General features: G+C 34.5%; 1 protein-coding gene across 8 annotated transcripts in view; it reads right to left on the bottom strand.

The window, feature by feature from the left end:
• Nucleotides 1-23,156, bottom strand: part of CNKSR2 (connector enhancer of kinase suppressor of Ras 2) — a 304,807-nt gene that overhangs the window by 27,520 nt on the left and 254,131 nt on the right. For all 8 annotated transcript variants that reach the window (XM_054251174.2, XM_054251175.2, XM_054251176.2 and 5 more), the window contains 3 exons: nucleotides 22,164-22,231; nucleotides 16,929-17,029; nucleotides 14,158-14,746 (listed from right to left, as the gene is read on the bottom strand). In XM_054251174.2, coding sequence (XP_054107149.1) covers nucleotides 14,158-14,746; nucleotides 16,929-17,029; nucleotides 22,164-22,231 — 758 coding nt within the window. The remainder of the gene's footprint in view (nucleotides 1-14,157; nucleotides 14,747-16,928; nucleotides 17,030-22,163; nucleotides 22,232-23,156) is intronic.

Genomic DNA, 23,156 nt, shown 5'->3' with positions numbered 1-23,156 from the left:
AATTGTAAAAAAGTTATTCCATTCTTTAAAAAATTCTCCATATTACAATTAATTAGAAACCAATTTTTGGACACCTATACCTTTCTTCTTCTAACAATATACAGTATTTTGTAAGCTATAAATCCATAAAATAGTTTTATTTAATATTTATTTGGTTTGGGTTCCATTACAATGAAGTACCTATCATATGTTTTGTTTAATACAGATAAACTCAGTGAATTAGTTTGTTTGTTTATTTTTACAATGTTAATTATTCAGTTGGGAGAGGTATATCACTGAGTATGTGTGAAAATATCAAGGAGCATTGACAACATGGTGGAACACTACTCTTCATTAAATCATACATCCTGAAATGTTACTATGTATTTTCTAAAAATATAATGGAAGAGATTACCTTCAACAAACATCCTTTTCTTTTACAGACAGGAAGCAAGTATCTTGCACTAGATAAATTACAGCAAGATAATCTAATAAACAAATACTCAAATATCACCTCAATTTCTATAAGCTCTTTAGAGCAGAAATTGGTAGTATAGTTTTATATTACCAAGTCATTATTACTTCAGTTAAAAGGGCTTAAAATGAAGAAGTCTGAATGTAACTTGTTTCTGTAATTTGAAGGTATTATTTATAGGGGATGTAAACTGGGGCACAGTATAGAAATGATAATTCTTAGGTGTTACTGAATACAGTTGACTAAAGAATATGGCTGATCAGGGTTAGGACTTGGATCTAACAAAAAAAAACTGCTAGAAATCTTTGATACTCTTATTTTCTTACTCTTACTAGATATGTAAAAGTCTAACCAGGTCTGTAGGGTTCCAATTCTCTATACAGGCATATTCTGGTATTGACTGAGGCATGCAAGAGCACAGGCTTAAAAATATTGTAAATTGTCCTAATGAAGTCCCATAATTTTTATAGTGGCACATTTCCTATTATTTGTAGACTAAAAGGTGGATCCATTTCTATAAAATCTTCTGAAGATGAAAAACCATAAAACAATATTACCTAAGCTTCAATATTTTCTCCTCAAACCACCAATTATAGGATTTAATGCACTGAAAATGAGATCAATACATATAAGTAATTAGTGCACAGATTTAAACCATGATGATTTCATGTTTCAGAAATACAAAGAAATAAGTGAAACCTATTTGGGATCTAATGCTGAACAACATGGAAGAACTTTTATGGCACAAAGAGAACGGAAAAAAATATATTCTGTAATTTTGCTCTTTTGTTTTTGTTACTTTTTTCTAGCAGTGAGGAGAAAGAACACATAGCTGGAAATAGACCCTAGATTATTAAAGATATGATTTTAAAACTTTACAAAGACAAATGGAAATTTTTAATGATCAGTACTTAAAAAAATTAAAGGATAATAATAAAAATGTAAACTGTCCCAATGAGAGAGGGAAAGGAGATGCAGATGAAGTCAAGGTAGTTACAAGGAGATTCTTTAAGAACGAGCTTTAGTTTAAGGAGGATTTATATGAAGTATGGAATGAGAAGATACAAGAAATGAACAAGTAGAAAATAATACTAATTGTTTGTAAGAAGGGCACCACAAAGGCAAATGTTCAGCTGAAGTGTATGAAAAAAACTGAAGATACAAAGCTTTTGTAAAGAAAATTAAGAAAAAATTAATGATAAAAAGTAGAACCATAATGGCTTCAATGACATTTTAGGCTTTTCCTGCAAGAAAAAAGTCTTCAAACTAGGGCATTAAAACTTAAATGCTTCTGGAGACAAGGGATTACTAAGAACCACTTTGTGGTTCCTTTAAACTAGAAGGTTATAATCTTAGCAAGTGAATAAACTTTTTGGAAATTATCTTAGGGCTACTGTTAGCATTCCACCATGAGACTTAATGCTTAAATTGTAAGAGACCTCTTACCCAAACAAACAAAAAAAGCATGGGTTCTCTGACGAACATATTGATAAACTTGATATAAATATACAGTAAAGTTTTAAAAATAGACTATGAGTGGGAGGAGTTTTGTTTTTTCATTTCAATTGACAAAGCAACATGAATTTAATAAAAAATGAAGCACTTTAAAATGACTTTTACTGGGAACAGTATCTTTAAGTTAGAAGGTAAGAGGAAAATCCTAGGCAATGTATCTTACATAAGACAAAATTTTTGCCTGATACCCTTATGAATGATGATACTGTAATATGGGCTGAATGATATTACTATTAGGTGGATCCATATAAGGACTGTGAATGACTGAATAAAATTAACACCTAAAGTTTAAAATTTAGTGCTGTAAATCTCTGTCCTTGGTCCTTTCTTCTTTAAAATGTTTTCTTAAAAATGTATTTTCTTTGATAAATCAGCTAGAAACATAGAAAGGGTGCTGAGAATTTTGGAGGATTATTCAATGATAGGAGAAATGAATAATATTATAGATGATGAAACTGAGATTCTAAACTTTGTAACACAGTAAAATACTTTGGGTGAAACATGGTAAGTTAAAATTTTAACAGAAATGAATATAAATAGCTGCACTTAGATTAAAAAATAAAGTAAGTGTGGAATGCTTACCACTTGATAACATTAAAGATTATATGGGCCAACAGTGAGCAGGTTAAAACTAATGTACTCGTGTTAACAAAAGCATACTGTCTAGATCACTGTAATAGTTCCAATACATTTAGCACGGGGACTCTTTAAAAAAACGAGTCCAGATGAGGGTATCCAGGATGATGAGTTAACTAGAACTCATGTGTCAAAGGCATAAAGATGACTATATGCATTCACCTCAAGAACAGACAACACAAATTATGTTTGATAACACAATTCCATTTTAGAGTTTTGGAGATATACAATGTGCAAGGCATATGGTGAGAGCAAAGGGCAAGACCATTATGCTGAAGAGAACTATAAAACTTTAGAATTGAAAGAAACCATCAGGTTCAACTTTTCAGCTAACTTGGGAATTCCTGGCTGGTAACTGGTTATTCAGCCTCTTCCTAAACACTTCAAGTAATGAGGAAGCCACTAAACTTTTAAGATCGATTATAAACCTGAAAAAATTGGTTTTTCATATCAATCTAAAATCTGCCTCCTTGTGCCCTTTACTTATTATGTTCTCTAGAACTTCAAAGACTATCTTATCCATCTTTCCACAAGGCAGGCTTTCAAATGCTTGTCATGTATTTTTCTAATTTGCAATTTTAAGATACACAATGAGTAGAAAATTTAGCATAAGTTTGTTTTTGTATCAATACAAGGAATAACTCTGTAACTAAGGCTCTTCAACATGAAATGCTCTGCTTTTGGAGGCAGGAGTTCTGAGTCTCTAAAATATTCAAGCAGAGGCTCAATAACAATTTTTAAAATATACAAAAGTTTCTGCTTTGGGTAGGAGGTAAAGATAAGTGCCTCAAAACTCTGAGTTCTATGGTGAGAGAGCTATATGCATATTTACATACAGCATGACTAATGTTACATGCCCACCCCAATTAAAAACAATTCATCTATTAAATGAACACTTTTCTTTAACATAAAGCATTTTAAAATAGGTACATACCACTGACAGTAACACATCAAAAAAATGCTTACGAATTTATAGAAGCATTCAAAGATAAGGCAACTTTTCAGTTACTTAGTTAGCAAAGCTATTCAGTATTTCTACAGAACTATTTTTGTAATGATACACATCTTGCCTACCTCTAGTGCTAAGGCAAAATCCTTCTAATTAAGTTAATAAAAGCCGATGATGAATCTTAGAACCTGAGATGCTAAATAAGAGAAGGCTTCCCAGCAGCTACACAGGATTTATAAAAAACAGCAGAATAAAAAGTGAGGGGTGGGCTTAATGTCAGAGTTTGCTTAAGGATTGTATTAAAGCCACACTGATTCCAAGCTGTCCCTCCTCCTTGTGTGTGTGTGTGTGTGTGCGTGTGTGTGTGTGTGTGTTTAAGAAAAGGACATGTGAACCCCTGTATGCTGGCATTGTTAAGGAACAGGAGAATACAGCAGAGATGATAGAAAAAAATGTGAAAAGTTTAAGTTTAATGACATCAAAGTTATGGGCTATTTTCTCTCACCAAGAATCTCAATGTGTATGCTTTACGATGTCCATTTCATAAGTTACAGAATAAACTCTAAATTCAGTCATGGAGCAGTGGAGCAGCCACAACAACAAAAATTTAAAAAAAATTATAATGAAAAGAGCCAATAAAGTCATAGATGAAAAAATTCGGAGATCTTAAGTGAACCGATCTTAGGCATTAAGTAAATATATTGTACGGATGGTTTGTCAAAAAAGAAACAGCACAGTAAAAGTAACAGATTCAAAATCATGGAAGATTAGGGATTTCAAATGTGGAAGGAAATGACAAACTGTTTAAAATTTTAAGGTTCAAATTTCCCTAAAACAGACATTCAAAATACAATATAATTTTCTATATTTAACATTCTGCTAATATTCCCTATATTAATAGGTTTTTCCGATAATCAAATTCCACAATGGTTATAGTATAAAATTAAGAAGTGCCTTCTCAATTATCAAAACAATATTAATGTATGGTCAGGAAAAAATGAAGTTCAGTTCATTGATTTTTAGACATTTAATTTGTGTTAATCAGTACAACTGAGTAACTAGAATGCATATTCCCCAGCCATGATGCTAAAGGAATAAACTGAATCAAAATAGCTCTTTAAGTGATCTCATCTGATTTTAACTAGTCTTATAAATTCTGCATAAGTGACAAGTACCTTAACATAAAAATAAAATGTCTTACACCATCTCTCAACGAATCATTTTTATAAAATCATAAACTGGTTACTAGGGAAACATATTGGTATAAGGTAACACAGATGTTGCATATTTTGAATTATTTGCTATGTTTCATGTTACCAGAAAGAAGAAAATCTCTTGTTTCTTAAAAATAAGTTACAAATTTATGTTTTAAATAGACATATGTATGGAAAAGCTAGACAGGCTCTTAACAGTTTCGTGCATTTAGAAAAATAAACAATAAATGCATGTTGAATGCATGAATGCATGCTTGGAACTAATATATTGATACAGCAAACCATATGTAAAATACAGAGATTTAGTTTGCATTTTAGCTGGCCAAATCCAGATATTGAAATGTTGGGAAATAAATGAGTAAGAATGTATAGAGTTTGTAGCTCTGAAAGCTCTGAAATCAATCAGTGAGTTACATAACTATAACTGCTATTTTCAAGTATTGTAAAATTTCTGTGAAATAATCCAGAAAGTTTATTTTATTGGTATATTTTGTGTTTGCAATAAAAACAAAAATATATGAAATTGTCATTCCTGAGACAAGAAACTGCTGGAAGTTCTCAAGTATGAGGTTTAACTATTAATGTTTTTAAGATCAAATTTTCCACGAAAAAACATAATAATGGGTACTTTTTCTTTATTGAATGACATAGTAGTGGAAGCATTTTCCCATTAAAGGAAAAATTTTAGAGTGTAATAGATTATGCTACTAAGACCAAATATTAGGCCAAGATGTGCCTATGGAATAGCATGAGAAAGTCTGAGGGGCTAGTAGTATGAAACTAGTGAGAACACTGGAAATAGGAGAGATTGTTTGACAAAAGTTTCAGTGTTTTATAACTTGAAGCTAAAATCCATAGGTAAACTGGTCATCAGACTCAGTGGTTATGAAGCCCATATCCAAGTTCTGCTTTCTGGCTTTTGAAGGCTAGACTTGCTAAGTTTTTTTCAAACTGGCTCTTGCTTGGCTCTTTCCATTACAGAGCTTTGAGATAAACTGAAAGTACTGGAAGATCTCCATAAAGAAAGCTGAGCAAAATTCATAAGGCATTAAGGCATTAAGCAAGTAGGCAAAAGAACTTCTGATATATGAGTAAGGGCGTATGTGGGGGGTGTGTCTGTGGGGGGCAGTGTATTAGTGTGCATGTACAGCCATTGCCATTTCTTTCTTCTCACATTTCTCCTTTTGTTTTTGAAAAGGTCAACTGCTACATTTTCTAGAATAATAAACATTGGGATTGGGCTGGGCTCTAAGGTGCTAGGTAAGTTATTTCACAGGACTGTTGCTTACATTATAAACTAACAATGTATCAAAAAGTTTTAGAGGAACTCTGATAATCAAATAAACCATCCTTCATATCCCTACTCTGAGTTACAAGGTAGAGATATATAAGGAAAATAAATTCATGCCAGAATTGATTTTTTCAAACTGTAACTTTCAACAGTAGTTACCTTTGGAGAGTAAAGGAAAGAGAAGGTGGCTTTGCATTTTCATCACTGTACTATTTGTTTTGCAATAAGCAAGTTATTACTTTGGATTACACAACAAAAAATAGGGAAATTAAAAAATCTTCCAGACATGTTTTATGGTGCCACCCTATTAAATCTTAACTTACCATCTTCTAGTAGTTGGTAACCAACCATAGGAGGTAAACTGTGTATGCTGAGGGACAAAAATGAGGCATTTATGACCTTCAGCCCTCTCTGGCAAGGGTGAACAAAGTAAAAAGAGACCGATAGGTTCTTATCCAAAAAGCTAGAAGATACTCCATGGAGAAATGAACGATACGCTATTTTTGAGCTGAAGAGAAGTGATTTGCTTTTTTGATGTGTGAAAATAGTAGCAGATAATAGTAGCAGTGTAGCTGAATGTAATAATCTCTTTTGGTAAAAAAATTAACATAAATCATAACTTGTCTTACCTATGCTAGTGAGGGGTTGAGATTCTTTTGTGTCTGCTTTAATTCTCTTCTGGCCATATCTTCTGCTATTGTGACTTGACAGCATCTAGAATTCCTTGTTTTGCCATTTATATCTGATGTTGTTACCTATTAACACTTTTGAGATTATTTTCCTGGCTGATGCAGGACTATTGGTTATTTGAAAAAGTACAAGTTGCAGTTTCAACGCTTTTTACAAATTAATAAAGCTAAGTGATGGATGACTAGGGCTGTGAACCAAGCACTGGTAGTGATTTGAGTCTTCCTTCCTTCTACAGGCAGTGGATTTTGGCAGGAAGAACAACTGCCTAAGAGAGTTGGAAGATCTGGTTTCTAACTGATTTATGACAATGAACTAGTTATTTCAGATGTCATATTCTTGTGGCCTTCATCTTTGTAATGGCAGTGAAACAGGAGGAAATGATTTCAACACAGAGAATGTGATCATAAGAGAGCCATAATGCGAAGAACAGTAATTCTAGTTATTAGCATTGCAGCTTTGTGGTCTCCAGCATGTAGAGGGTACACTGAACATAATGCAGTCCTGGCTTTCCCTTCACAAAACACCTAAACTGAGGAATTCTGCAATATTTTGATTTGTTTTATGTCATATGATGGATAAAATAACTTTGGCTCTATAAATAATAAAATTGAAAGGAAGTTGGTAACAAAAAGGGTTAGCTATTATTCATTCATTCACTCATTCATTCATTTATTCAATAGTACCTGGCCTACTATGGGCTATATACTGTTTTAGGTGCTAGGTGTATAAGACAGGAATAAAACACCTACTATTAAGAAGCTTATATTCTGGGGGGTAGAGATGGAAAATAAATCTGTGAACAATATTTAATATTACACTCATAGTGATAAAGCCAGGAAAAATATAAAACAGGGTAACCATACAAGAGGATGAATGGTGCTGGTGGGGCATCTGGGTCTGATTGGGTTGTCAGGAAAGGGTCTCTGAGGGGAAAATATTTGAAATGAGACCCAAATGACAAGATCTATACATAAATATTTCAGTAAATATATCTGATATGATTATTGCTATTTGGAATGCAAGGTTCCTTTTGAGTTCCCAAATGTCCAAAGTCAAAAAGGAAAAGAGCAGCGAGTGATAAGAATGGGAAATGAGGAACATTTCTATTTTAGCTCCTAGGACATAGCTAATATGTTAGGTTGAAACATACAAAATTGCTGATATTTCATCATTTTGACCTACAAAAGCAACATTTCATATGGTTCGACTCAGTGGCTAGAACTGAACAAAGATAGATCATGTAGTAAACATTACTTAATGAAGTTTGCCAGGCCTAATTCACTATTTAAGTATTGTAATTGCCCTCTTTGCCTTAATATAAATCTATAAATAAATATAAAATCTATAAAATTATATAAAATCTATGTAACATTTACTGCACAGACTTATAATGTGTCATACATGGATTTAAGGTGCTTTACGATATCACTTCATTGAATACTCACACAACATCAAATCTAGGAATTATTACCATATGATTTGACAATGAAGACATTGAGGTCTAGAGGTGTTAAAAGAACTTGATCAATCATACCAGTTGTAAGTGCGACAGTGACAAAGCAAGGATTTGAACTGAGGAATATCTCCAGAGACTGTACTCTAAGCTAGGGTTACTTATTGTCTATATAGGAAAACATGCTTATTCATTTTGTGAACAAAAATATCAAAGTTGCTACATTTTCAGGGTTACATAATACTTAATACTTCATTTATATATCTAACATTTCAATAGGGCCAAAATTTTTAATTGAAGTGATGTGATCTGGGGTATGCATGTGCATATATATATTTAAAAAGTGAAACACTGCTTGAACAAATATAATTTGAAGACAAAACACACACAGAAATAGGGCTGCTCATGCAGAAAGCAATGATAAGCAATTTTGCACATTTCTTTTCCTCATCACCTTAAAAACAAATCAAGGTTAGTTTAAACTGTTCATGTCATTCCATTTCCCTTTTTTGTTTTAGACCCGGATGTGTCTAAAACATGTGATGCAACCTTGGCCAATGAAATCTGGGTATAAGTCTGCTAGAAGGATCCATAGAAAGTTGCCCTTGGTCTTATAGAAAGGACTAAGATAGGGCCTAGTCTTTGGCTTTTTGGATGCTGTCTTATGAGGAGTGGTGCTTGGAGCTGTTGCATTACAGAAAAATGAATGGAGTCCTGACATTGGTAAGCCATGAAATTAACCCCGGAACAATGCCACCTCTGAACTTCCTGTAAGTTACTAATTTTCCCTCATTATTTAAGCCAAAGAATGAAGGTGTTATTAAAAATCCAACCTATAACCAATATGAGAATTATAACTAATCTTCAGTGTTTTATATCTTCCTAATAGTAACAGTATTTCTTCAAAATAATATATTAAAAGAATTTGCTCACTACTTTCTAGATTTTTTTGTTCTTTTTAATACATACTTGTTACATAATCAGCGAAGGATGGTGTGCTAAACTTTGCAAAAGTGACATAGTTAAGGTACACTGCCATTCTTTCTCTGACTTTATCATGTCTTTTTATTCACATTGCATATATCCTTTTCCATCTACTCCCTTTAGACATGAACTATAACTTCAGATATTAATGATTATGCTCTTTTAAATTCTTTGTGTGTGTACATAATGTATCTTGATAATAAAAAAAAGTGAGAGGTGCTGCAATATTTTTCTTTATTTTCAACTTGTTCCTTTCCTTCCTTCAACAGAATTTCATATTCTGGGAATACCTTCTTCTTTTCCACGTATCTCCTACCTTACTGTTATAAAAATTAAATTCTTGGCCTTTAGAAAATGTTCAGGAAATTAAGCTAGGATCCTTAAAATGACTGACAGGAACTAATGTATCTTCTATTCTATATTTGTATTCATAATCCAGCCTTTGTGCCTCAATAATTTAAGATATTAGGCTACTGAGTGGCATATTCTCCACAGCTCCTAAGTTATTAATAGAATACAAAGAATGTTAGATTTTTATTTATTTATTCTGTAAATTTAAATCTATTTATTTATTTATTTAATTTGTTTATTTATAGAGTGGGTTATGAGACTGGCTAATTTTTGTTTTTTTTTTTTTTTGAGTCAGAGTCTTGATCTGTCCACTAGGCTGGAGTGCAGTGGCACAATCTAGGCTCACTGCAACCTCCACCTCCCGGGTTCAAGCAATTCTCCTGTCTCAGCCAATTCAGTACCTGGGATTACAGGTACATGCCACCACGCCTGGCTAAATTTTGTATTCTTCTTAGAGACAGGGTTTTACCATATTGGCCAGGCTGGTCTCCAATTCCTGATCTCAAGTGATCCACCACCTCGGTCTCCCAAAGTGCTGGGATTACAGGTGTGAGCCACCACACTCAGTCTAGATTTTTAAAAGTAACCTTAAAATATATTTCTCAGCAGATCTCATTTTGAAAGTGTCAACAATATTTTAGCCTGATAATCTAATGTGTCCAATGGCTTCAAGGTAATAGATTGTATTCCCCCTTTAAAGACCTAGGTTTTGCTTTAGATTTCTAAGACCAAGCTAAATATATGTGTAAATTAAGTGATAATTCTGGTAGGTAATCTTCAAGACAATGATAAAGGACATTACGACTTCACTGAGTAAATGAAGGCATGAAGAACGTATGTCCAGGAGAGTTCCCTTAGAATTGCTTAGGGGAAAATCACTGGGATTAAGGGACAACATTTTTGAAAACCTTATCTGAATTGGCTAGTACATATGGCAAAGAAAAGAGAGATTTTCTAAGCTGACTTCAAGCTGTATTAGCCAAAATACTATTTTAATGTTACAGCAGATTATTTCTGAATGAAGTATACCTTCATATTTTGTCCCATACTGTCATGATTTATATTTCTTTAAAGTTGCATAGAATGATATAATTTATAATTTAATTTAGCTGATGTCTTATAAGGTCCATATCTAGTAAGGTTTGAAACTGCTAATTGGGATAATAGAAAGTCATTTGTCTTTTCTCAAATGTCAGTGAAGTAGGTCAAGATAATTAATATGCAAGCTGACTTTTCAGTCAAAGGAAAACAAAACAGGTCTCATTTGTGTACTTTTAGTACCATCCATTTCAGACTAAAATGAGTTCAGCCTAAGAAAATCACAGTATGACTCAGTTAAATAATTGAATTTCAAAATAAGGCAAAAGGTAGTTCATCCATGAGAACACAAATTGAAGTCTGTTCTAAGGAAGGCTAAATATACACTTCATAAGCAGGGCCAAATTCCACATGCATAAGGAAAATGAAAAACAGCTAAGGCATGCATTTAGGTATATCTTGCTTCTTAGATTGCTCTGTAAGCTCATAAACACTATATAACATATATTGTAATATAAGGTAAGGTAAAATATAAACGATAAGAAAGAGGTTTGATTGATGACATAATTCTTCACCATTAAACATATGACATTATATTTTCATGTTTTCTTCCATTATTTCTTTTGCCCACTTGTCTTATACTTTCTGTTTTTAATTTCTTGATAAACTGAGAAAAATGTTTAGAACTAGACATTAAACTTATTTCCTTTGCAGTTCTGTACTTGATTACTACAAACTCACTTCAGGAGGTCAAACTGAATGCTGGCCTGGAGCAGGACAGTTAGTAAAACACTGCTGTTAGACTTTGATTTTTATAAGCACAGGTTGCCTGCTGAACTGTGTGGCAGCATGGTGAGCACTCTGTGTTGGAGGACATGTACAGGAGGCTAAGGCTGATGTAATGGCCACAGATTTGTTCCTGTATATAATTTTTGCTCTGTTGACATAACATCAAACAGCTTGATTTGAACAAGCAGCCTGAGTACTTACTCCTAATGGTCAATCCAAGGAAGCTATGAACATGACATCCCATAACTAGACCTTAAAGATTATTTTGAAAACACTGGTTTTTAAAGCTGATATTTCCTAAATAAGATGTTAATCAAATTGCACACTCCTAAATATTAGAAATAGCAATGCAGAAAACCATCATTAGAACAAACATACGTTTCATTGAATAATAAGCATCTTCAGGCAAGTATGAAATGCACTATTCTGTTATGAACAGTTTAAAGTACACTAACAAATCAAGTGGCAAGATTTATGGAAAAATACCCAGAAAGAAACGGGGTCTGGAAGATAGGGCAAGGCCACCTTCAGTGAAGCAGATCTGACTGAAATAGCATGAAATGTCCCACAATATTGAACCATAAAGACAAAGAGTACAATACCAAATTTACTGACACACTTACTAGATCTGTTCTGTCTTATAACATTCTACAGAGAGTCCATTGAAAAAGATGGAAAGTACTGAATAACTACCCACTTAACTCATCTGAAATGTGAAGAAAGAAACCCAACCAACTTAGGAGTGCATCTATTTGGCTAAAAAATCTGATCTACTGAAAAACAAAAAAGGGAGTCTAGAAAAAAAAAGAAAGCTATCTAACTAGAAGTGCTCTGTGGACTACTGGAAACCTGAAGAATGAGCAATCATGGTGCCATATTTTTCCTGCATGTCTTAGGACACACTTGCTCATTTCTAGTGTTCCCTTATACAATGACCAGGATGAACTGTTAAGTGCCCAGCTTATTCAAAACAAGGCAACATTTGTGACTGAACCTGTAGGAATGACGAAATGTTTTCTGAACAGAATTATCTACTTCAGAGGGCTGTGCCTAATTTCAACACAGTTTATCTTAAAATGGCTGAGATAAAGTATTTCATCCAATATGTTTGTAAAAGAATAAATAAGTCTGACATACTTAGTCACAGCATTTGTGTAGCAGCTGAATGACAGTTGAAATGAAGTTTCTATCTTTAGTTAAATTTTAGAATTTATTAATTTTGGTAATCTTTAGAATATAAACATTATTATTATGCTTGCCAGAACTCCTACAGAGGCCTAACATGGCTCCTAAATATTTCTTCCATAAGAGTCTTCCATAAACTCTGATAGATGTGAATGTTGAAAGGGCTTGGCAAGTAATGAATGATAGTTACTTTTCCTACACTAACAGCATACCTTTTATAATGTTTTTCATGGAGATTATGGCTAAAATATACTTCACATGGAAACTTCCCCAGCATATGAATTTTATTGCAAGCAATTCTTATATTTTGTTGGTAGAAGAGATAATATTAAACAATGCAATGAAGATCCGTACCATAAGGAAGGTCCACTGTATTTTCTTGTCAATAATTTCCAAAGAGACTATCATTTTAAATGAGCCAAGCTTGACATGGACATGGGGCTCCTGACCTGTTGGTAACCTGTGAACTTTGAGATATTTTTTCCAGTTGTGATGAAGAACTTACACTAATATATCCTGTAATCAAAGTCCCATATATTTATAAAATGGGCTGAAGGCTACATTCTGCTTTCATCTTTTAAAAAGAGAAGTCTAATGCCCTAGGGGTACCAAACAAGTAACTGATTTCATCACCACTGGCTTGGGTTATATCTGCACTAATTAGCCCACACTGCATTTTGAATAAAGAGATGTGAACAGTTTTATACTATTTCTTCTATATATTTTGTTTTGTACATTTTATGTTCAGACTTATAGCCAAACCTAGATTTTCTTTCTTACCAAAATAACTAAGTTGTAGCCTTTCCCTCAAACCAGCTTGGGTTTCTGGACTGATGTGTCATGTTAGTAATAAATACATGCTTGGTATGGCGTGTTGAATAAAGAACTTAATAACTAGTGAAGATATTCTTAATGTCAACAAGGCAGAGGGTTACTTCATTGACTTGTCTCTTAAGAGTTGATTCACACAAAATGAACTTTGCAATCAACATACATACCAAGAAAGTAGATGGATGCTTTTGGAAAATTGGTTTCTAGAAACAAGTTCAGCTATTTCGAGTTGAAAGAAATGCTATGTGGAATTTCTCCTTGGAAAAATTATCTTTTGGATTTTTCCTTTAAATCTTCTGACAATAAAAAGGGAAGATAAATATGAATATGTATAGATGTGAGTGAGTGTGTGTATGTGTGCTCATTTATTCAACCAAGGCTCTGCTAACAACCTGCCTGAAACATTTATAGTTTCTTAACCCAACTCAGGGGACAACTACTGTGGGCCAATCAGATGGTGCATGCCAGTGAGAATAAAGTGGGTAAGAGAAGGAAGAAAAAAAAAACCACCATTAACCTTAAAAGGCAAATGGATAGTTGGAGAAAAAAATTATTTGCTCCAGCTGTGGGTATCTTGGGATATAAGCTTCATTACTCATGTTTTCCCAAGTTACTGAAGTTCTGAAAGTAGGACATCAAGAGAGACCTAATTTACTATATAGCCATACCACTATTTTAAGAAAAAAGGGAAGCAAAATTCTACTTTCTTCAAATAAGAAGTTTGAAAAGATTAGGCCTTTGTGTACACAAGCTAAGAAACTCCAGAAACATACTTACTTTTTTCTCCTATGTTTTCCCCTGCTGCCTCCCCTTCCTCCTCCTCCTCCTCCTCCTCCTCCTCTTCCTCCTCCTCCTCCTCCTCCTCATCCTCCTCCTCTTCCTCCACCTCTGGGGGTTGCACGTCATCCTGTGGGTCACAGGCACTAACTGGAGCATTCAGGCAGCAATGGTTGAACCCGCTATCTCGAGGCAGAGTAAAACTTCGAGGCTTGCCCCCATTTCCATTTAGCACTTGCATCCTCTCACTCTCAGCTAACGGGTATGGCCCGTAGTGATCCTGCAGGTGGCACTTCTGAGTTGGCAGGGTGGACTGCCGCCTGTGCTCTGGGGAGATGGCCGCAGAGTCAGAGAAGACAGAATCCTCCAGAGGCAGAGTCTGAAGATAGTGTAAGCCTGAGCTTGTCAGTGGCGTCTCAATTAAATCCTGCCAGGAGCGGCGCTGACTGGCTGTCTTGCGAATGGGAGACACTGCACTGCTCCCAGTTACTTCCTGGCGAAACTCCTCATGAGAAGACTGAGACTGAGAAGTCTCTGTGGAGGAAAGTCGGCTATGTTTTGCTTCCACATAAGGACTGGCACAACTCATCTGTAGAAAGGAGCCTCTGATTAGTCTCTGACAAAATAAAAGACCACTTCTATTTCAAGGAACACATTTGGTTTCCACCAGGTAATATTTAAGTAGATGAATGCTTAGGTAGTCAATTTAATGACTAGACAAATTTGCAGACATCTCAAAGTTAGTCCCCAGCTTACATTGTAAGAGACAGAGACATGAATGTATTGAAATGCGGCTACACCAAGCTCTCATGAAAAATCTGACATATTAATGCAAAATTTTACAACAATGAAAGTATGAGAAAATGTTAGTGCTTTCATAAGAAATATGTTCCACTACAAAAATCTCAAAGTTTAAAAACTCTACGTATTTTGAGATCCTGAAGTATTGTCTCTGGATTCATATTCCTGATTTCATATAGCTTGAAGTTGGAGACAAGGAGAGAGTCTTTTGAATATGAGAACAAGTTGCCTATAAACAGACAGAACCCTTCCTTTTCTTTATAGGTGAATTTCTGCTCCTATGGGTGCCAGATAAAAGCTGTCTGATGATTTTACTTTCCATGATGAGATTATACCTTGCTGGGGATTACCATTAGCCTTGCGCACAGATACTGCAGGGCACATAAATATAAGTGAAAATGGAGTATTTTTATCCCTGGAATTTAAAGTTTGGGACTATATGTTACAGCACAAAGTACAACCAGAAAAAGGATTGGCATCAAGTGAACACTGTAAAATAGTTGCAGGCACCTCTACTGCCACAAGCCCTACTCTAGCTCTGGGGACTAACAAACACAGCATCCCAGGCTGAGCCTGATTTGTGAAATGTGATATCACAAACCAGGCTGAGTTGGTAGCCAGGACATGCCTGACTGAGGCGAAGGTGCACGCCATTCCTCCTGGTAAAGGAGGAGAAGTTACTTGTCATCCTCTGTGGGAAGTCAGTTACCTTCCCATATGTTAATAATAATATGAATAGTTTTCTTCTTGAAATTCACAAATTGCCATGTTTAAGGAGCTGTTCAGTGAAGATGCTGTTTCCTATCCTTCCTCTTTTATAGATATTTCAAAGAAATTATTCAGATCCTGATGTTTTAGAAAAAGAGGGAAAATATAAATTATCACCCTGGAGTAATACTGAGATGGAATTAGGTTGGCTATTGTTGTCACTGAAATCTAGCTTCTATTTCCTATGTGGAAGACTTAGTCCCAAGATAGGCAGAATTGATTGTTATGGTAACGTGACCATGGAATATTATTATTATTATTATTTTGACACATAGTCTCACTCTGTCACCCAGGCTGGAGTGCAGTGGCATGCTCTCTCGTCTCACTGCAACCTCCACCTCCTGAGTTCAAATGATTCTTGTGCCTCAGCCTCCCGAGTAGCTGGGATTACAGGTGCCTGCCATCATATCTGGCTAATTTTTGTATTTTTAGTAGAGATGGGGTTTCACCATGTTGGTCAGGCTGCTCTCGAACTCCTAACCTCAAGTGATCCACCCACCTTGGCCTCCCAAAGTGCTGGGATTAGAGATGTGAGCTACCGTGCCCAGCCTGACCATGGAATATTATTATCTAAACTGGAACACTACTGAGACACTCTTGGTAATTCTGATGGGAAAGGGAAATAAAGTGGGATAGTTCCAAGTAAACCAACTGCTTACCCTATTGAAAGATCAAAGTACAGTCTAGACTCAGAGTAATTTACAGAGATTTGTCTGACACACCATATAAACATATACATTAAACCAGATCCCATGGCTGCTGAGAAAGCTACCTTCAAAACATCTTCAGTATAGAGTATTAATTTTTATAAGTTCATTCTAAAGGACATAGGAATAAATTTTATTAATGTGGAATAGACAAGGTCATTTTATGTATCTTTTTCTTAGAAAAGGATATATAAAATGATCTTATCTATTGTTGTTGATCATCTCCATGAGGGCTACCTTAACACAAGTAGTATATTTTGTTAATAAAACTGACGACATACTTATTCTGCCTGGAATCTATAGTGACTGTTTCTCCTGCTTAAATATTCTTTGTATGCTTAAAAAAATTTCCTTACTGATTTTAGACTCCCAGTTTTCTTTTCCCCTAAGAAACCTAAAGTTTGATATGCAATCTACTACATATATTTTTAACACAGAAAAGGATGTTTCAGGTCACAGAAGCTGGTGGAAGTAGTATTTTTGTTGCTAACATACCGAGGGAGGTCGTGGGTATGTATCATATGGGGGTGGAGGGCTATCTTGTTTTGGCGTTGATGGAGTATCTGCTTCTTCCTTGTCACTTTCACTCCAGTAATCTGAAAAATTCATAGACATGGATACATCAACATTCTACTAAATGTTTCTAGTCATATTTTCATGAACATAAGTTAGCATTTAAGAAAAGGAAATTTAAATTCTGTCCCTACATCATTTCCCCAGCACCACCTTACCCCTGGTCTATCAACTTTTATTTTCAGTTGAGTTTTGAGGAGAAAGTAAGTATATAATCACCTAATTTTAACTTCCTTTTAAAGCAAGCAGTTACATGCAGCCATAATTTTAGAAAGTTAAGAAAAACGTACTGCATAAGCCCAATCAGGTTTAGGGTACCTCAGATTTCAGATCCAATTATTCTGAAGCTTCAATTAATGAATGATATCATATGATACTTCTTAAAGGTATATCATTTTATCCTAAAGATACTCAAAGAAAAGCAATACATACATTGCTGTAGATCTCTACAGATATAAACAGCTCTAAAAATAATGCTCTCAATTCTCTTCTCTGGCTTCAGTTCAGTGATTATCTAACAATCACTGTTTCCAGACTCATGCTGACATGAATCTCTATAACACCATACTCCCACCTCTCCTTGGAAACACATGGCAAACTCTGGTTCTTGCCAAATGCAAAAGGGCAAATCTGCTGATGTGGGCTGCAAGTTCCAAACTTCCAGAACTACCTAAAAGGGTAGTAAATGTAAGCAGCTAGGCAAAGTGATTTAGCAGACCTCAGGCAGGAGGGACGGGAAAGAACTCTGAGAGATAGGTTCAGATTACGAGAGTATGTCAAATGCAGCAAAAGGGCCAATAATTGGAATCTGTTCCAGTAATATCCCAACTACCCTGTAACTGCTGAGTTTATTCTTTATATGATTTACAAAAAAAAACCTGAAGTATTATCCATCAATTTCAGATTATAATAGAAAACCTATTAAAACAAAAGTCTCCTTATTCTTATGAAAATTTAAATCCTAAAAGAACCATCATAAGGCTTAACTAATATTTGGATTTAGGTGAACAATCATGGCATGTATATTCACAGGAAACCCTCTCCACCCATGAATTCCCATATTGTAATATTTTTATACGGTTTCCCTGCAGTGTGATTAATATTACTGATAATTACAGCTAACATACATTAAGAAATTACTACATATCAAATAGAAAGTCATAGAGCTGGGATTTGAACTAAGAAACTGCCATACCCTAAAGCTCTGGAGACTAAGTTGCTGGGACTCTTCTGTAAAAGGATAGCAGGAGAATTTGATGTGAAGTATATTGATGATTATTTTACCCCCTATTTCTTTCATCAACAGAAGTTGGAAATAAAATACATTTTCAATTATATTCTAGGCTTCAAAATACAAAGACTCTGCAAATTCTATGGCTGTTTTAATTATTCCCTTTGAGTAAAAGGTAAGCAAAGACTAGCTAATCTTAATTTGATATCTGTTTTGTTCCATTGGTTCATGCCAGTGATAGCTAGTATACCAAGTCTTCCCTCAAATATGAGTTGGCACAGTTGCCCAGAAATGCACTGAGCATATGCTGGTGGAAAACACATTAACTATATAGTCAAACAGGTGTAGGTTCAAATCTTAGCTAGACCACTTACCATCTTGGTGATCTTGTGGTGGTTATTTAACCTCTCTGAGTTTGTTTTGTTATCTGTAAAAGGGATCTAATAACCGCTTTCAGAGTTGTGTGTGTGTGGGCACTAAATAAGGTAACATGTTTTCAAGTGCCTTGTATCTAGATAGCACTCAATAAATATTAGAACCCCTTAGCTTCTTGGGTGTTATTTGTAGTAGCATGCCAAGAGAGTGTGACCCAGATCACATGTGCAATAAATGCCTGGTATTCATCTTCTTAGACATAAAGTTTTTCTTGTAGCAAGGCCCAGCAATAAAAAGTAAAATCTGGAGCCCTGGGGCCTGGGTTGAGTAGCTTTGTGAGAGCTTGAAATACTACTGGAAAATCACTCTGTAGGTAAATGGAATAAGCAAACCACCCCTGCGAAGCAAAGACCACCCTGCCAGTATTCTTCCCACTATTTCCAGGAACTGTAGCACCTGTGCACCTTTCCATTCTTTCCAGAAACTGTGGCACCTGTACAGAGTATCTCCTTGACGTTTGCACTGATACCTTCAAGGTGTTAATACCTCAAGTGGTCCTTATTAGCACACTGAGAAGGAGATGATCATGATTTTATCAAGGGTTCCATAGCTGTTACTACAAGTGACAGATTTTGGGAGGCTCCCTCTCTACTTTTTCCTTCCAGTTAAATTAGGAAGAATTTTAGTCCCACTGTTTGATGAAATTCTTGGTTTATTAAAAAGCATTGTCAATCCAAAGTTTTCTTGGGTGGCCTAAAAAAAGGCTGAAATACTACTTTGCAAATTAATTTTGTTTTTTTTACTAAGCTGTGTGTCTTTGAGAGAGCAATGACAAAGAGGCTACATAGAAATTTTAATTAGGATCTTTTGGGTTTGTGTGGAAAATTAGAGACACACTGTTGCTTAGAGGATGAAAACTAGTCTGATTTTTATTCCAATGGTAAATTAATTTATTTTTTTAGTTTTCTGCATAGCACAAATTAAATGGATACTTTTAATGTCCCTTGCAATGATACACAATTTTATAAGCAATCATGAAAAAACTGCCATCACTAGAAGAGAAAAATTTCTACTTTATTTTCTCATGCTGATACAAAAGAATAATTAGAAAAAAATGACTTTTTTCATTTAGAACTGTCAAAGAAATACAATATATTTCATTCATTTTTTGTGTGATTAAGTCTTTTATAAGACCTGGCATGCGATTGAAAATAATGTCATGAATGTCTGTCTTGAAGCTGGAAAAAATATAAAAATGATCAGCAGACAATTAGACAACTTGTTATCTTGGCTGAATTTAGTGTAACCCTGTTTTCTGTAAGTACAACAATGGACACTGAAAGAGAACCCCACATCTTTTATACTTCTGTAACCAAAGATAGCAATTCACTAAATTTTTATTTAAATCAATCGAAGAGTCACTTCTAAGTTGTATTAGTTATTTAGATGGAAACAGTATCTGGCAGCTATGTCCTTGCATCTTGAAGAAACATTCCCAATCCTTAAAGAGCTATATTTTATATTAAGCTTAACTTCATTACTTAGAATGGTACTCAAGATATAACTCTACAGAATTGTGGAGTAGACATGTGCATCCTAGTAGTTTTCTACATGGAATACTATGGAACCCAATGATGCAGGAAGTAGGAAGTCTAATATGTTTCTGACCTATGCTAAAGTGCCTGAGGAACATGCATCCTATGTGGAAATCAAAATTATTTCAGAGATTCTGGTTGTATTGCATTAGCAAGATTCTTGTTGTATTAAAGTGTAACTACTAGCTTCTGCCTATGATTTTTCTACTTACATGATAGAATGTAAGTACATCATGAATCTACAGACCAAATACTTTTTGGAACCCATATGTCCAATATAACTATATAACTTATCAGATATTTTATCCATAATAAAATTTGGCTATATAATACCAACTACAAAGGAAATTCACTAAAATCAAGACCAAGCTCAGGTTCATAGTAATGCCAAGTAATAAAATACAGAAATTAAGCTTAAGATCCAAGCTTCCTTAAATTTATGCAAATTGATTCGAAGATTCATTTTTCTATCAGTACAATGCCCATACTTCTAATTCTTGTGTCTTTAACAAATCAGAAAAAAAAATCTATAAACACTTTTAGAGATCTGTTTTATTCCTTTTAAAGAAATTTGAAAAGGAAGACTAATTTTTTTTCAGTGCTCTTGCAAACATATAGTCTCTACTGCATAGCCTGCAAAGCCAAAAATATCATTAGCTTCCTTACAGAAAAAATTTACTAATCTGTACCTAAACATTTGCTGACATACTGGTTTTGGGATCAGGTTGTCTTCTTTAGATTTTTAAAAACTTTAGTTTTCAGATGTTTTTAAAAAAGAGTTGGCTGAAGGCTGGGCACGAGAACTCATGCCTGTAATCGCAGCCCTTTGGAAGATGGATGGATTGCTTGAGCCCAGGGGTTCGGGACCAGCATAGGCAATATGACAAAAACCCGTCTCTACAAAAAAACAACAAGTAAAAACAAAAACGAAAATTAGTCAGGTGTGGTGGTGTAAGCCTGTGATCCCAGCTACTCAGGAGGCTGAGGTGGGAGGATCGTTGAGCCCGGGAGGTCGAGGCTGCAGTGAGCCAAGATCATGCCACTGCACTTTAGGCTGGGCATCAGAGTGAGACCCTATCTCAAAACAAAACAAAAAACAAACAAACAAAAAAGACTTGGCTGAGATTTTACTCTAAGTCTAAAAGAAAATAGAAGGCTTTTGGAATATCCACATCAATAAACTGGTTATGACCAGTTTATTGTGAAGAGACAACTATGAATAGGTTTGTGTTTATGTGTGTGTCAATCTATGGATTATTTTAACAGATAATTTCAAAAACCTATTTATGCTTCCAAGGGATGTACGACAAACACCCTTTGGGAAATGTGAAGCCACCTCAGAACGATGACAATAGCTTTTGTTCTTAAGATTTCAATTCTGCATAATAACATTGTGTTTCATAAATCTGAGGTTGATACCAAGGCAAATTCCATATAATCACAGAGTTACATAGTAACAAAGCTGAAGAACCATAACATTGTTTCATAAATCTGAGGTCCATACCAAGGCAAATTCCAAAAGATCGGAGAATTGCATAGTAACAGAATTGAAGAACATAACCAAATGAGAAAATTTATGAAAGAAAAGATCAATCATCCCATTTCTTTGCATAAAAGGCCACTTAAATGTCTACAAAACTGCTAAATAGTAAAAAGTGCTCACTGCTAAGGATCTGGACTTGGTTCAGTCAAACTTTTTCCATTTTTAAGATTTTGTTTCTTCACAGGAAAAAGATAGGAGGAGGGGGTAATGAATAGGAGAGAACTCCACATTAGCTGCTCCAAAAATTTGAGCGTTCAGTCCCTATGTATTCAAGTTGTTAAACCTCACTTAAGTGCCCTGAAGACAAATAACCACAAATTGGCATATGCATTTTCTCTTAAGTGATAGCAATGAATGTCTATATAGGATTATTGCAGGAAAAAATATAACATTTAAAAAAAGTATTCCTTTACCTTGTTCTTGCTTAATCCTCTCTCTTTCTGCATAACCTGCAGTCAGCATATTAATTCTGTTAAGCCACCTGAAAAAAACAAATATAATCAATAACATTGTAACCTAACTTCTTATATTTTACTTCCTAGAAACATACATTTTAAAATATCTAAGAATATATGGAATAATCCTACATATAAGATGTGTTTGCAAGTACTGATGCATGGAATCTTAAATGAGATACAATTTGCCATAGTACGAATTGCTCCCATACCAAAGATGCTATTTCAATAGAAAAGTCTTGGGCAAAGTTGTTAATATCTGTAACATAATGAGTTTGGAGTTGACAAAAGCCATATTAATTCTATTGTTCCAAATGTAGAAGTACTCCAAATATTTCTGCTGTTCTGTTTCTTCAGAACAAATGCTCCTTTAGAGATACTTAAACAGTATCAGGTTTAATTTATCCTGATGAGGAAAAAAAGTTATGGACCTTGCCCATCAAAATAATAGTTTTATTGTGAAATAATAGTTTTGATTAAGCTTGTTTAACATTCTAACAGGAAATACATCTTGGAGTACTTCAGACACTTGTCTCTAAATACAAGAGTATGGGGTTTTCCAAAGACACAATGAACATATACAATTTTAACATCTGTTTAGATCTTGAAAATGTATTTTCATGAACAATAGTAAGCCAAAAATAAATCTCAATTCTTTCCTCTTTCTGTAGTGCTGCTATTGCCAATTTAGGGACTGCCTAAAGCAAAGCAAAGTTTTAACATCTTTCTTTTGTCCCACCAGGGCTCTCCTTGTGTTAATTTTTTTTTTCATCTAAAAATATTTTTATTGATACATGCCTTGAAGGTTTTTTAAAAATTTATTTATTTTACTTTAGGTGCATACTATATTTGGCATTTCTCCCCATGTTATCCCTCAGATTATCAAATCACATATCTTAAACAACATGAAAATTTCCCCTTGGTCAATCCTGAGCCATAATCCGTATACCT

This window comes from Callithrix jacchus, chromosome X (genome assembly GCF_049354715.1).
Source record: "Callithrix jacchus isolate 240 chromosome X, calJac240_pri, whole genome shotgun sequence".
Lineage (NCBI taxonomy): Eukaryota > Metazoa > Chordata > Mammalia > Primates > Cebidae > Callithrix > Callithrix jacchus.
The sequence above is the reverse complement of the archived record's forward strand: the minus strand, read 5'-3'. Positions and strand labels throughout refer to the sequence as shown.